Raw genomic sequence first — 11,846 nt, forward strand, 5'->3', positions numbered from 1 at the left:
AACTCTCCTCTAGAAGCTAAATCTTGTGGGGGCATGCTAGAGATAGAGACAAACTAAGATAGAGATAGAAATCAAGTAAGATGTAAGCACTGTACGATAGGTAGCTAAAAGGTTAGTTTTTGTAATTAATTAAGAGTCTCTATAAATCTGTCTATAAATACCTTTCTCTATATCAATGAATATAGCAATTAATTCCCTTATCCTCATCATCTATAACTGCTACAGTAAACAAGACTACAATTGACGCCACAAACTAATTTTCATGTTGCAGAGACCTCTAGGAGGAGCTCAGGCGGAAGTAGAAAAGATCGAAGAAGAGAATGAGAAAGGGCATGCAAGATGAAGGGAAAAAAAGCATAGGCTGGCCCGCTGAAATGATTCAAAGTTGGGTCAACAAGTTCCGTTCAACTGGTAGAACGAAATCCTTGGCAGATCCTTTGGAAGGTGCCTTCCTCGGATAAGCATTAAACGGTCAACAAGTTCCTTTCAATGAAAGACTCCCTGCAATAAAATCTGCAATAGAACGAAGGAGGGTAGGCTATGAGGTAACGCGTTTCTGCAGTATTTGACTTTTGGATGATTTATGAAGCATGAAAACGGCTCAGTCACGACTTCACGTCATAAAAAATATATCAAAGAGCGGAAGAAAAAAAGTGAAAAACCAAAAATTAAAATTAAAAGCTCTTGAGCTTCGCCTACCTCTCTCTCTCTCTCTCTCTCTCTCTCTTTCTCTCGTCACCTCCACCGACGTCTCTCTCGGATCCAACGGGCTGCTTCTCTGATGCTCTTCCATTGGGTACTAAGCTGAATTTCCACCTTGAACCCTCCAATTCCAGATCGGCCTGACTGGCCATTCAAATTCTTCACGGATAAGACAGTAGATCGAACCCTAGAGGAGGGAAGGGCGGAGAGGTAGAGATAGAGAAGAGGGGGGAATCTCCGATGAAGGGCTCGAGTCGTCTCTTTACTGTCGGGCTCGTCACGGGATGGTACGCCTCCAACATCGGGGTTCTCTTACTCAACAAGTACCTGCTCAGCAATTATGGATTCAGGTACCCGATCTTTCTCACAATGTGCCACATGACCGCCTGCTCGCTCCTCAGCTATGTCGCCATCGCCTGGATGAAGATTGTTCCTATGCAGACAATTCGCTCGCGTCAACAGTTTCTTAAGATCTCGGCGCTCAGCGCCATCTTCTGTGCTTCCGTCGTCAGCGGGAATGTGTCACTCAGATACCTTCCCGTCTCTTTCAATCAGGCTATTGGTGCGACTACCCCCTTCTTTACGGCGGTTTTCGCTTATATTATGACTGTGAAGAGGGAAGCTTGGCTCACCTATGTCACGCTCATCCCAGTCGTTACTGGGGTCATTATTGCCAGTGGGGTGAGCTTTTTCTCCTCCGTTTCTTCTTTTTGTTTACTGCTTGTATGAAATCTTTGTTGAATTCATTCGTTTTGCGAGAACCATCTAGGATTTGCTGAATTCGATAACAGCTGGCTTTCGCCTAGTACAGTTAAGATGGTTAATTGTCCAAACTGACTTTCAACTCAGCTCTTTGTGAGCACTGACTAGCTCTGTTATGTTCCCTTGTAAATTGGTGAGCATTTATTCAACATTTCAGTTTTGGTGTCATGTACAGAAATCAGCAGCAAATATACAATTTCTCTTGTTACCGTCAGTTGCAGCGTAGAGACAAGGGCTTTAATAACACGGAGAGTGTGCTGATGGCATCCATATATTCGTGGATCCATGTGCTGTTAGAAAGCTTCTTGAAAAAATATGATGATCATAAGTCTTTTGGCCTCAAATTCTGATTCTTTCTAGCTAGTTATATTATTTTCCTGGACTATACTAGTTCCCGATCTGCCTAAACCTTATTGAGAAAGTCAAACTTGGGAGAGTTGTATAAGAATTTTTAGGACTTGATCCATGGCTTCCTTTGTTGATTAGCATCAAATCTGAAAATCTTCATACAACTGCTTCAGGTGTTTTGGCCTTGTGTTGGCTAGACCAATTCTGCACTATTGGGGGCAAATATGCTGTTTGAACAACTATTCAAATGTGAGATGGATTGATGATTTTTTTCTTCTTGAAATGGCAAAACAATATTGATAAAGAGAAAAAACAAGATTAAGAGAAATTTTTTTCCACCAAATATCCTAAACGTGAGCAAAGAGGCCAACAGAAATTACTATAAATTGAAATAAAAACTCTGTCGATCAACTTAACATTACAGTGCCTTTGTTTCAAATCCCATATTTTGCGATACTCTGCTGTTCTTATCATATACCTATTTTCTTTAAATTTTTTTAGTTTATTAGTATTTGATGCTCTTTCATTTCCTGCAATGTCTGACTAGCTTCAGTTTCATGTTAGTTTTTTGTGTAATGGATGAAGCTGTTGTCAAATTTTGTAATGCTCCATTTTATTCATTACATAAGAAGTTGGCTTCAAATTAATATAACCAAGGTGATTCTGCTTCTGTTCGATTCTCTTTAAATGCTTACGACAGTTAGTTTTTAAGTTCATTTGTGATTTCTTTCTATAAGCCCAGTGAATTTTTATGTGCTGAAATGTTACATACGTGGGAAATTGTCTTACTGGTTAACTAATATTGATCTATCATTCTATTATATAATAGGGAGAGCCAAGTTTTCATCTTTTCGGGTTCATAGTGTGTGTTTTTGCCACCGCAGCCAGAGCTCTCAAATCTGTAGTTCAAGGAATATTGCTTTCTTCAGAAGGGTAATAAGAACTGTTCCTCAACTTTAGTTTATACTTCTCTTTATTGAAGCCCCTGTTTCATTCTGTCTGTTGATGGGTATCTGAACTATGTCCTAAATTTAAAAGCAACGCTAACATGCTTTTGCCGTTCTTTGGACAGGGAAAAGCTGAACTCGATGAATCTGCTGCTATATATGGCTCCGATAGCTGTTGTTTTCCTTCTTCCTGTCACCCTCATGATGGAGCGGAATGTGGTGGGAATCACACTAGCTCTTGCAAGAGATGATATTAAAATTCTTTGGTACCTGCTTTTCAATTCTTCCTTGGCATATTTTGTGAATTTGACCAATTTCTTGGTCACTAAACACACCAGTGCTTTGACTCTCCAGGTATGCTGCCAAGGCCACTTCATCTTTTACATATTCGCTGTCTTTTTGAAAAATGAAATATTTGTGATTAATCCTAGTTCCATGATTTACTCAAAAAAGGGAACTCATTAACTAAAATTATTGGCGAGTGGTGAAGCCTTGGATTTGTTATATTAGATGCTTGTTCATGCGGTATTATTTGTTTCTTATGAAAACTTGTTGGTCTAGTATTGGTTGAACTTTTTTATTATTTCATTCTTCTATCCTCTTAGTTGTCTTTATCCATATTGCCATATTCTTAGGATTCCTGGTTACTGTATGATCAGTCATCCCTTGTAGTTCAAATGTCACTTGGATTGTCATATTGCTAGTTACCATTCGGTATTCCATTCACTATAGTCCCTTTGTCAGTATCCTTGTATTAGTGTCATTGTAAACATTCCTGTTCATGTAAATATTGGTAAAGAGTTGCTTTGTTTTGTATTGAGCTATGACTGACATCACACCCAGATGTCTATCACTATGTGGTGTTAGGATTCAGCTTTGCTTGTGTCAAGATGCAACAAGTTTCAAAAGGAGCATGTTTATCCTTTCTTTTCTAGTATTTCCAGCTTTAAAATTTTGTACCAATGTCTTCACAGGAAGAACTAATCAAAATAAGTTCAAAACTGTTGGTAGACATTAGAGGATATTGCAGCTTTACTGTTTTTGAAAACATTTGAAATGTTGTAATTGGCACAAAGGTAGGAACTGCCATTGCATATGCTTTTCGTCGGCAGAACTGAGGAATGTGTATATTGTTAATTAATCCACACTTCAACTTTTCTGAGAGGTAGAAATTTTGAAATTGATTTTCTTGCAAAATAAGTTCAAATGCTGGTTAAAAATTTCCAGTTAAACTTCAGCCAACAGTTCTTAGTTGGTGATACTTGTTCCCTAAACATTTGCTGTGGAAAAACTGGTCATCTTCCTCATTTTTATTTTATTTTAAGAAGGCTTACCAGCCACTCAATCATAAACATTCCCGAAAAAAATAATAATAATAACTGCAAAGTGTAAGTGTGAAGTGTAAGTTTAATCTCTTCTTCACGACAAGGTAGCATTCCTTTAAAGAGATTGGCTTGGAGAGGCTACATCCATATAGTTTCAGTATCTTTCCAAAGAGAAAGAACTTCCTTTTTTTTGCAGTATCTTTCCGATGAAAAAGAACTTCCTTTATGTAGGATTTCTTGCAATAGTTGTGCTGCTTCCAATATTCAACAAAGACCAGTCTTTAGAATCTTCACTTATACTGGAAGTAATACTTCAACTTTGAACTGCAACATATCAATTGATCCTTGTTAGATTTAGGATCCCATGATAATTAATGTTAGTCGAGTAGTACAGGTAAAGAGGAAGCCGAAGAGGGAGAAGAGGAGAGAAGAGAGAAGAGAGAAGAAGAAGAGAAAGAGCAGGAGAAAGAGGGACAGCTGTTTAGAGAGAGTTTGAGAAAGTGGGAAGGAGGATTAGGGTAGTGAGGGACGTGCCTAATCCTTCCCCTTATCATCTATTTATAATAGTAAAAGTGTCACAATTACATCAATGCCTTTCACCCTAAGAAGGGTGGAAAAAGGGATAAGAAAGGCAGAGATTTTACATCAATACCACTATATGTAAATTACATCTTCCAACCCTCTTCTTCAAGCTGAGAGAAAACATCATATATACCTAGTTTGGTGCATATAGCGGTCTAAATCTTGGATGTCACCGACTTTGTAAGAATATTTTCTACTTGCCTCTGAGATGATACATGTCTAAGAGATAGAATGCCTGTTTGTAATTTTTCATGTATGTAATGGCAGTCTACCTCAATATGTTTTGTTCTCTCGTGGAAGATTGGATTGGAAGCAATGTGGATGACAACTTGGTTGTCACAATGAAGTTCCCTAATTCAGTCAAGAGAGACTTGATCCATAGAAGCTCACTCACCGCATGGGCTATAACCCTATATTATGCCTCGACATTGGACCTTGCAACAACATTTTATTTTTTTACTCTTCAATATGACCAAGTTACCTCCAACTAAAGTGCAATAACCAAAAGTGGATTTCCAATTATCAGGTGATCTAGCCCAATCAACACCCACAGAACCTTCAATGTTGAAGTGACCATGACATTTATATTAGAGTCCATTGCTTGGAGTTCTTTTTAAATATTTGGGAATCTTCTCTAAAGCTTATCAATGAGTAAGTTGCGATTTATGCATGTACTGACTAACCACATTTACTACAGGTGATATCTTTTGTCTGGTCACAGTGAGATAAATAAGTTTTTCTACCAATCTTTGATATTTACCCACATCAACATCTTCATCGAAGTTTGCGCATAACTTTGTATTAGCATCCATAGGGGTGTCGGCCAGTCGACATCCCATCATTCCTGTATCCTCAAGTAGATCAAGAACGCATTTCCTCTAAGATAGGACAATGTCATGCTTAGACTGGAAGACTTCAATGCCCAAAAAATATTTAAGAAGTCCCAGGTCTTTTGTTTTGAATTCATTGCATATCTTTTGTTTGACTTCCTTTATGCTATTTGTATCACTACCAGTCAAAACAATATTTTCCACATAAATTGCCAGTACTACGATTCCCTTTGAAGTATTCTTTACAAATATAAAATGATCTACTGAACACCTGTTAAACCCAAATCAAAGCATCACTTGGCTAAATTTGTCAACCAAGCACGAGGAGATTGTTTTAAACCATATAAATATTTTTTCAATATGCATACCGACTCCGCCTCAACCACAAATCCAAGTGGTTGATGCATATAGATCTCCTCCTTAATGTTACCATTTAGGAAATCATTTTTCACATCATATTGATATACTGACCAAGAAGAATTTGCAGCAAGTGATAACAAAATACGTACCGAATTTAACTTGGCCACAAGGGAGAAAGTCTCTTTGTAGTCAATTCCATAACACTGTGTGTACCTCTTCACTACTAGACGGGTTTTGAGATGGACCATAAAACCACTCGGATTATGCTTCACAGCAAAGATCCATTTACAACCCACGGGTTTCTTACTGGGAGGTAGTGGAACCAAAATTGAAGTCTGATTCTCATATAAAGCAGTTATTTCCTCTTCCATCGTTGCCTTCCATCCTGGATGTTTCAGGGCCTCCTGATATGACTGAAGAATTGACATAGAAGAAATAGATGCAAGAAAATGGCAATAGTAAGGAGACAAACGATGATGAGAAATAAAATTAGATATAGAGTGAGAGGTAGATGGCCTAGTACAAGTCTAAGGTTCCTTACTGAAAGCAATAGGCTTAGTATCAAAAGGTGGACCAAAAACAGGAGGCGAAGAAGGACTTACCTCAGAAGGATCCGTAGACTCCACAATTGTAGTGTCGGCCGATGCTTAAGGGGGTTGTAGAGAAATATCCGCATCAATGGGCACACCAGGCTTTAGGACTACAAGAACTGAAGAAACTTGGAAGAACATCCTTGGAGGAGTAAAAAGATTTATCTTCAAAGAAAGTCACATCCTTGGAGACAAATAATTTACAAAGAGAGGGGTTATAGCAAACATATCCTTTTTGGGTGCGAGAGTAGCCAAAAAAGATACACTTAATAGCCCTCGGATCTAACTTACTTTTTATGTGGAGATGTGACATGTACGAAACATGTACAACCAAACACCTTCAAGGGAAGTGAAAACAGGTCATCACCCGGGAAAAACAAGGAATATGGAGACTTATTATTAAGTACTGAGGATGACAGCCTATTAACGAGAAAATAGGTTGTGAGAATGACATTGGCTAATAAAAGTAGAGCACATTCATAGAGTTAAGAAGGCCACGAGCCACTTCAAGAAGATGTCGGTTCTTTCTTTCAGCTACTCCATTTTGTTGAGGGGTGTAAGTACATGAGGTTTGATGAATAATGTCATTATCTATACAGAAGGTTTGAAAGTCCCCTGAGATATATTCTTTGGCATTATCAGAGGGAAGTACTTGTAATTTGTGACTAAATTGGTTTAAAACCATGACATAAAATGTTTTAAAAATGGAAAGAATTTCAGATTTATCCTTGAGTAAAAATAGCCATGTTACTCTAGTGAAATCATCAACAAACATAATAAAGTATGAAATATTCGAAATACACAAGGGTCTCCATACCATCAGAGTGGACCAAGGAAAAAGGAGCAACACCTTTAGGTTCTGCTTGAGAAGAGTATATAGTTCTCGGTGTTTGCTCCATTGACACATCTCACAATTTAAATGGGAAAAATACGTGCTTGAGTGATGACATTGATTGATGCCCTATTTTGTTGTGCCATTGTTGTGCCTCTGTCTGAGAAATAGAAGCTGCAATCACTTGGGCAAATTTAAATAATAGAAACTCCCTTTTTCATGGCCTCCACCAATCACCTGTTTTCGTCACCAGATCGTGAAAAACACAATAAGGGGAAAAGGTAATGGAACAATTAAGCTTCCTGGTTAACTGACTTACAGACAATAAATTCAAAGGAAACTGAGAAACAAAGAGAACATAATTAAGTTGAAGTGTAGCAGTAGCTGAGGTGGACCCCATCCCACAGACCTTGGTTTGGGATCCATCTACTATGGTAACAAGCTTATCATGTAGACATAGAGACTAAGAATGCAAAAGACTTACATTACTCGTGAGATGCTCGGAGGCCTCAGAGTCAGTTATCCAAGACAAGGAAGAGGAAGTGGCAGAAATCATACCTGAGATAGTAGTAGTAGCAGCAATAGTGGAGGAAGATGTGGATGGGGGTACCATCAAAGTTTTCAACCTCTGCAATAGTTCAAAGTCATCATTTGATACTATTATCTTCCCTTTTTGTGATTCGGTTTTCTCTTCATTCTTTTCAGTATTAATGACTGAGGCTTGATTGGCAATAGCCCAATTTGGCTTGCTATGAAGTTTTCAACAAGAATCAACTAGATGATTTAAACCTTCAGAGTAAGTGCATACTCGGTTATCAGTCCTCGAGGAGCTGGAACTAGCTCTACCACTTCTCCCTTTTCTACCTCTAGAATTCTTACCATGATCTTTGTTGGTTGAATTTGTACCCCTATTACCAAAGTACTTGGTTGAAGAAATATCAACATGAGGTGTGGAAGAGGGGTCTGGAATCCGAAGCAATGTGGCACTAATATCATCAAAGGATGGAAGTGATATAGAACTGAGAAGCTATGATTTAGACCTCTAGGTACGGTATAATATTAGAAAAACAAATGGCAGTTGCTAAAGCTTCCCGCTACTTTTCTTGAACTGAGATATCGTTTATTGAAAATGATGTATATATTAACAGAGAGAGAACAAAACAGAAATCTAGGGAGCAAAACCCTAACAACAAGAAATTAGAGGGTTGCTCCTTGCTTGGCAAGTACATCAGTTGCCGAATTTGCAGACTTTGGAATGTGAGACCAAGTACAAGAAAATTGAGAGGCAATATCAAGAATCTCCATAAAAGTGTCCCAATGGCGCCATGGGGGGGAGGGGTGGATGCACTATCGCACCATCCAATTACCACCTTCGAGTTTCCTTCAATGTGAAGAAGGGCCTCCACAGTTGTCTCTAAAAATACGGAGCCCAGTAGAGTAAGGTTGAACAATTTTCCACTCCCGAATAAACCCTCTAACTTGGGCCAAATACTCGAGCAAATTATCTTCATGTTTTGTATTAAACATTGTCTGGAAGACATCATGCAACTTTTGCAAGTTCCCGGTATTATAGTATAATTTGGCATAAATGTTCCATGTTTGTTTCGCCGTTTCAAGATGGACAATATTATTTGCCACACGTTCTTCCATACTATTTATTAACCAACCGATAATGAGAGTGTCATCTTTCATCCATTTAGTGTAAGAACTATCTTCCTCATCTATGGGTGGAGCTGGTTTGGTCAAGTGTCCTAAGAGATCTCGGGTGATAAGGAACCTCTTAACCAATTGAGCCCAACTCAAATAGTTTGATAACCCTCTTAAGGGTATAGTAGTGATCTAAACTAAGTCACTTTTACCAGCCATATTTACATAATCCTCAGCCATAAAACGTATCAAGTAATCACTAACCAAATTGTGACAAATAATCTATGCATGCAAAGAATCAACCGAGAGAGAGAGAGGGAAGTCAACCAGTAATTTTTAGCTCATTCATGCACATAAACAAGGAGTAAATCACTCCATGTGCTAGCCCATGTCATCTAGGATAAATCTCATATCTTCCTTAATCAAGAAAGAATCTCAAAATCAAATCAAATCTCAAAGGATCTTGCTCAAAATCAGAATATTCCAAAGAAGGAAACTTTCCTTCTTGACCATATACACCACTTGTATTAGAATATCACAACCTTTGACTTCCTTTTTAGCTTGAATATTTTAGTTAGGAAATCCCAAAGTATAATCCAGCATAGAGAGACTAAAATGTTACCGAATCCATCAACTTCTTTCCAAATTTTTTTTTTCCTTGCGACAATTAAGAGGCAGCCATCTATGAAGTCAATGGAGAGCAAACCAGAAAACCAGCAACATACAGCAGCCTTTTAGGAAGTTCAACGATTTCAAACATGATTTTGATCATACTATTCCATGGTTACAGCAGAAAACCAATAAAGCTTGATCCAAAAACTAATTTTTCAAGGATTCAAACCAGCAACAAGGTATAAACTGCTCCTTTATCGAACTCGCATGAGTTTGAGAAGATCGAATTCAGAAATCTCATGCAAATACATAAGACATAGCAGCACTTAATCTTTTATCTAAATAGGACGAATATGCTCATTCATCAATCTTCTTCTTGAGATCAATGATCAGTTACCATCTCAACAAAAGAGGAAAAAAAAAAGAACTTATCTTATTTTTAGTATCCTTGAGTTTCATCCATGCAAAACATATGTGATCCACGACATGTGATTTTCTTCATTGCATGTTTTTTCTATGTTATTATCTCTATGGCGTTTAATATCTATTTTTTTTCCTTCCATGCATCTTAAATGTTTCTTTCTGGTTGATCAGAAGAGTCTTGTGCGTGTAGATTACCATTCCATGAATCAGCTTTAGTTTTTAAATAAATTTTTAGATAGTATTCGATAGAATAGGAATTGATGCCCTTTCCTCTTGTCCAGTCTGTCATCTTCATGAAATAAAATAGAAGAAAAATACTGATGTATTTAACAAAGTTTCAGCTTCTATGGAACAGTACATAATACAATTCTTGTGTTGGAAGAAAATTTCTCAGAATTCCATCACCACAGAACTTTGGAATTTGGAGATCCCTTGGGCGCTACACAGTGCCAGGAAATCTACTGTCACAGACTCTAAATTGGTCTTTTCCTTTTTCACCCAGTGTTTTTTTTGCTTACTGCAATGACTCCGTGGGTTCTTTCTTTCTGTAGTCCGAATCTAGCTTTAGTTAGCATTCATTTTGGAAGGTGAGTGAGGATTTTCTAATTGTAAGTCGACCTACTTTGTACTGATTCAGGTACTGGGGAATGCCAAAGGCGCTGTTGCTGTTGTTGTCTCAATTTTAATATTCAGGAATCCAGTGTCTGTGACGGGGATGCTTGGTTATGCTCTTACAGTTTTTGGAGTGTTTCTCTATAGTGAAGCAAAGAAACGAAGCAAGTCATAGATCTCAATTTTTAGCTATTATAGATACACCACTTAAAAGTTTGGTCCATTTTGGAGATTTGAGAAAGCAGAGAACATTCAGGTACTCATATGAAAGAGACTGAAACTTGGAAGTGAGATGCATCAAAAGAAGTATATGTGCCCTATTCTTTTGCTGGAAACCAGAAACGGGGTTACCACTTGTATCAACAGCAACAGGTTAGTTAGGAAATTTGAATAAAAACTGATTGATGCCTTGGCAATTTTTATTTCTATCCATATTTTGGAGCATTCTTCTCAGCTTTTTGGGTCAAGGTAATGGAGGAATGCTGGCAATTCTTTAGTGTGTTTAATCTACTCGATCAGTCTTGTTTAACCTTTTGGATAATCATGACATTTGATTAATTTTAATTGAAGGTGCTCCTCATATATTGTGTTTCTTCTTTTCTTTTCCAGATGAGAAACAAGTAAAAATTGTCAAATTACTTGGTGTATTTTTTTTTTCTTGTTCTGTAAAATGCTTCATGACATGAATATTAGAATCGGTTCCTCTTGCCAGCATTATACTGTTTTGTGCTTCATTCATGTATTTTGCAGTCAACTATGAACAATGCCTCTATCCCCTCTACTTCAATTATTTATACGAAATTATCAGCTCAGTTGTTGTTTTTTTTTTTTTTTTTTTTCGTTTAAAGTCAGCATATCGTTGCTTTGATTAGGCTTAGTTTCTGAATTGTTATATTAATGTCTTTCCTTGCCATCGCGAATGTGCCACATGCACAACGTCGGTGGAATACGTGCGTTTTTTGCAAAGGTTGGGCAGAAAATTTATCTTTTTGGGATTGACAAGTTCTTCTAAACCGAACCATTAATTCAGGATAAAGGACACTAATTTTTAGAAATGCCTAAGATGTAAACTTTCTTGTGGAGTAGACTAACTAGTTGAATCAGGTTCAATGAGGCCTAGTCTCTTTGTGTTGGTTTCAACAATTTTGATGATCACAAATACTTTAAAGTTACTAATATGTGTACTAAAGTATGCTAGATTAGGGCAAAAAACATTTCTGGCAACAAATTGTTCCATTGATCTTAGATCGACCCATGCAAAAAGGGAAGAAATT

The 11,846-nt window shown here is 37.5% G+C and overlaps 1 protein-coding gene across 1 annotated transcript; it reads left to right on the forward strand.

Moving 5' to 3' along the window:
* The first annotated feature begins 672 nt into the window (after positions 1–672).
* LOC137938739 (probable sugar phosphate/phosphate translocator At3g11320) lies at positions 673–11,300 on the forward strand. Its single transcript, XM_068783761.1, has 4 exons — positions 673–1,383; positions 2,642–2,745; positions 2,885–3,113; positions 10,598–11,300. The coding sequence occupies exons 1-4, from the start codon at positions 943–945 to the stop codon at positions 10,745–10,747; spliced, it is 924 nt and encodes a 307-aa protein (XP_068639862.1). The 5' UTR covers positions 673–942; the 3' UTR covers positions 10,748–11,300.
* The last annotated feature ends 546 nt before the right edge of the window (positions 11,301–11,846 follow it).

Source organism: Aristolochia californica, unplaced genomic scaffold (genome assembly GCF_029961685.1).
Source record: "Aristolochia californica isolate CCGP_79_NKW_82.1479 unplaced genomic scaffold, dmAriCali1.0.hap1 SCAF_8, whole genome shotgun sequence".
Taxonomy (NCBI): Eukaryota; Viridiplantae; Streptophyta; class Magnoliopsida; order Piperales; family Aristolochiaceae; genus Aristolochia; species Aristolochia californica.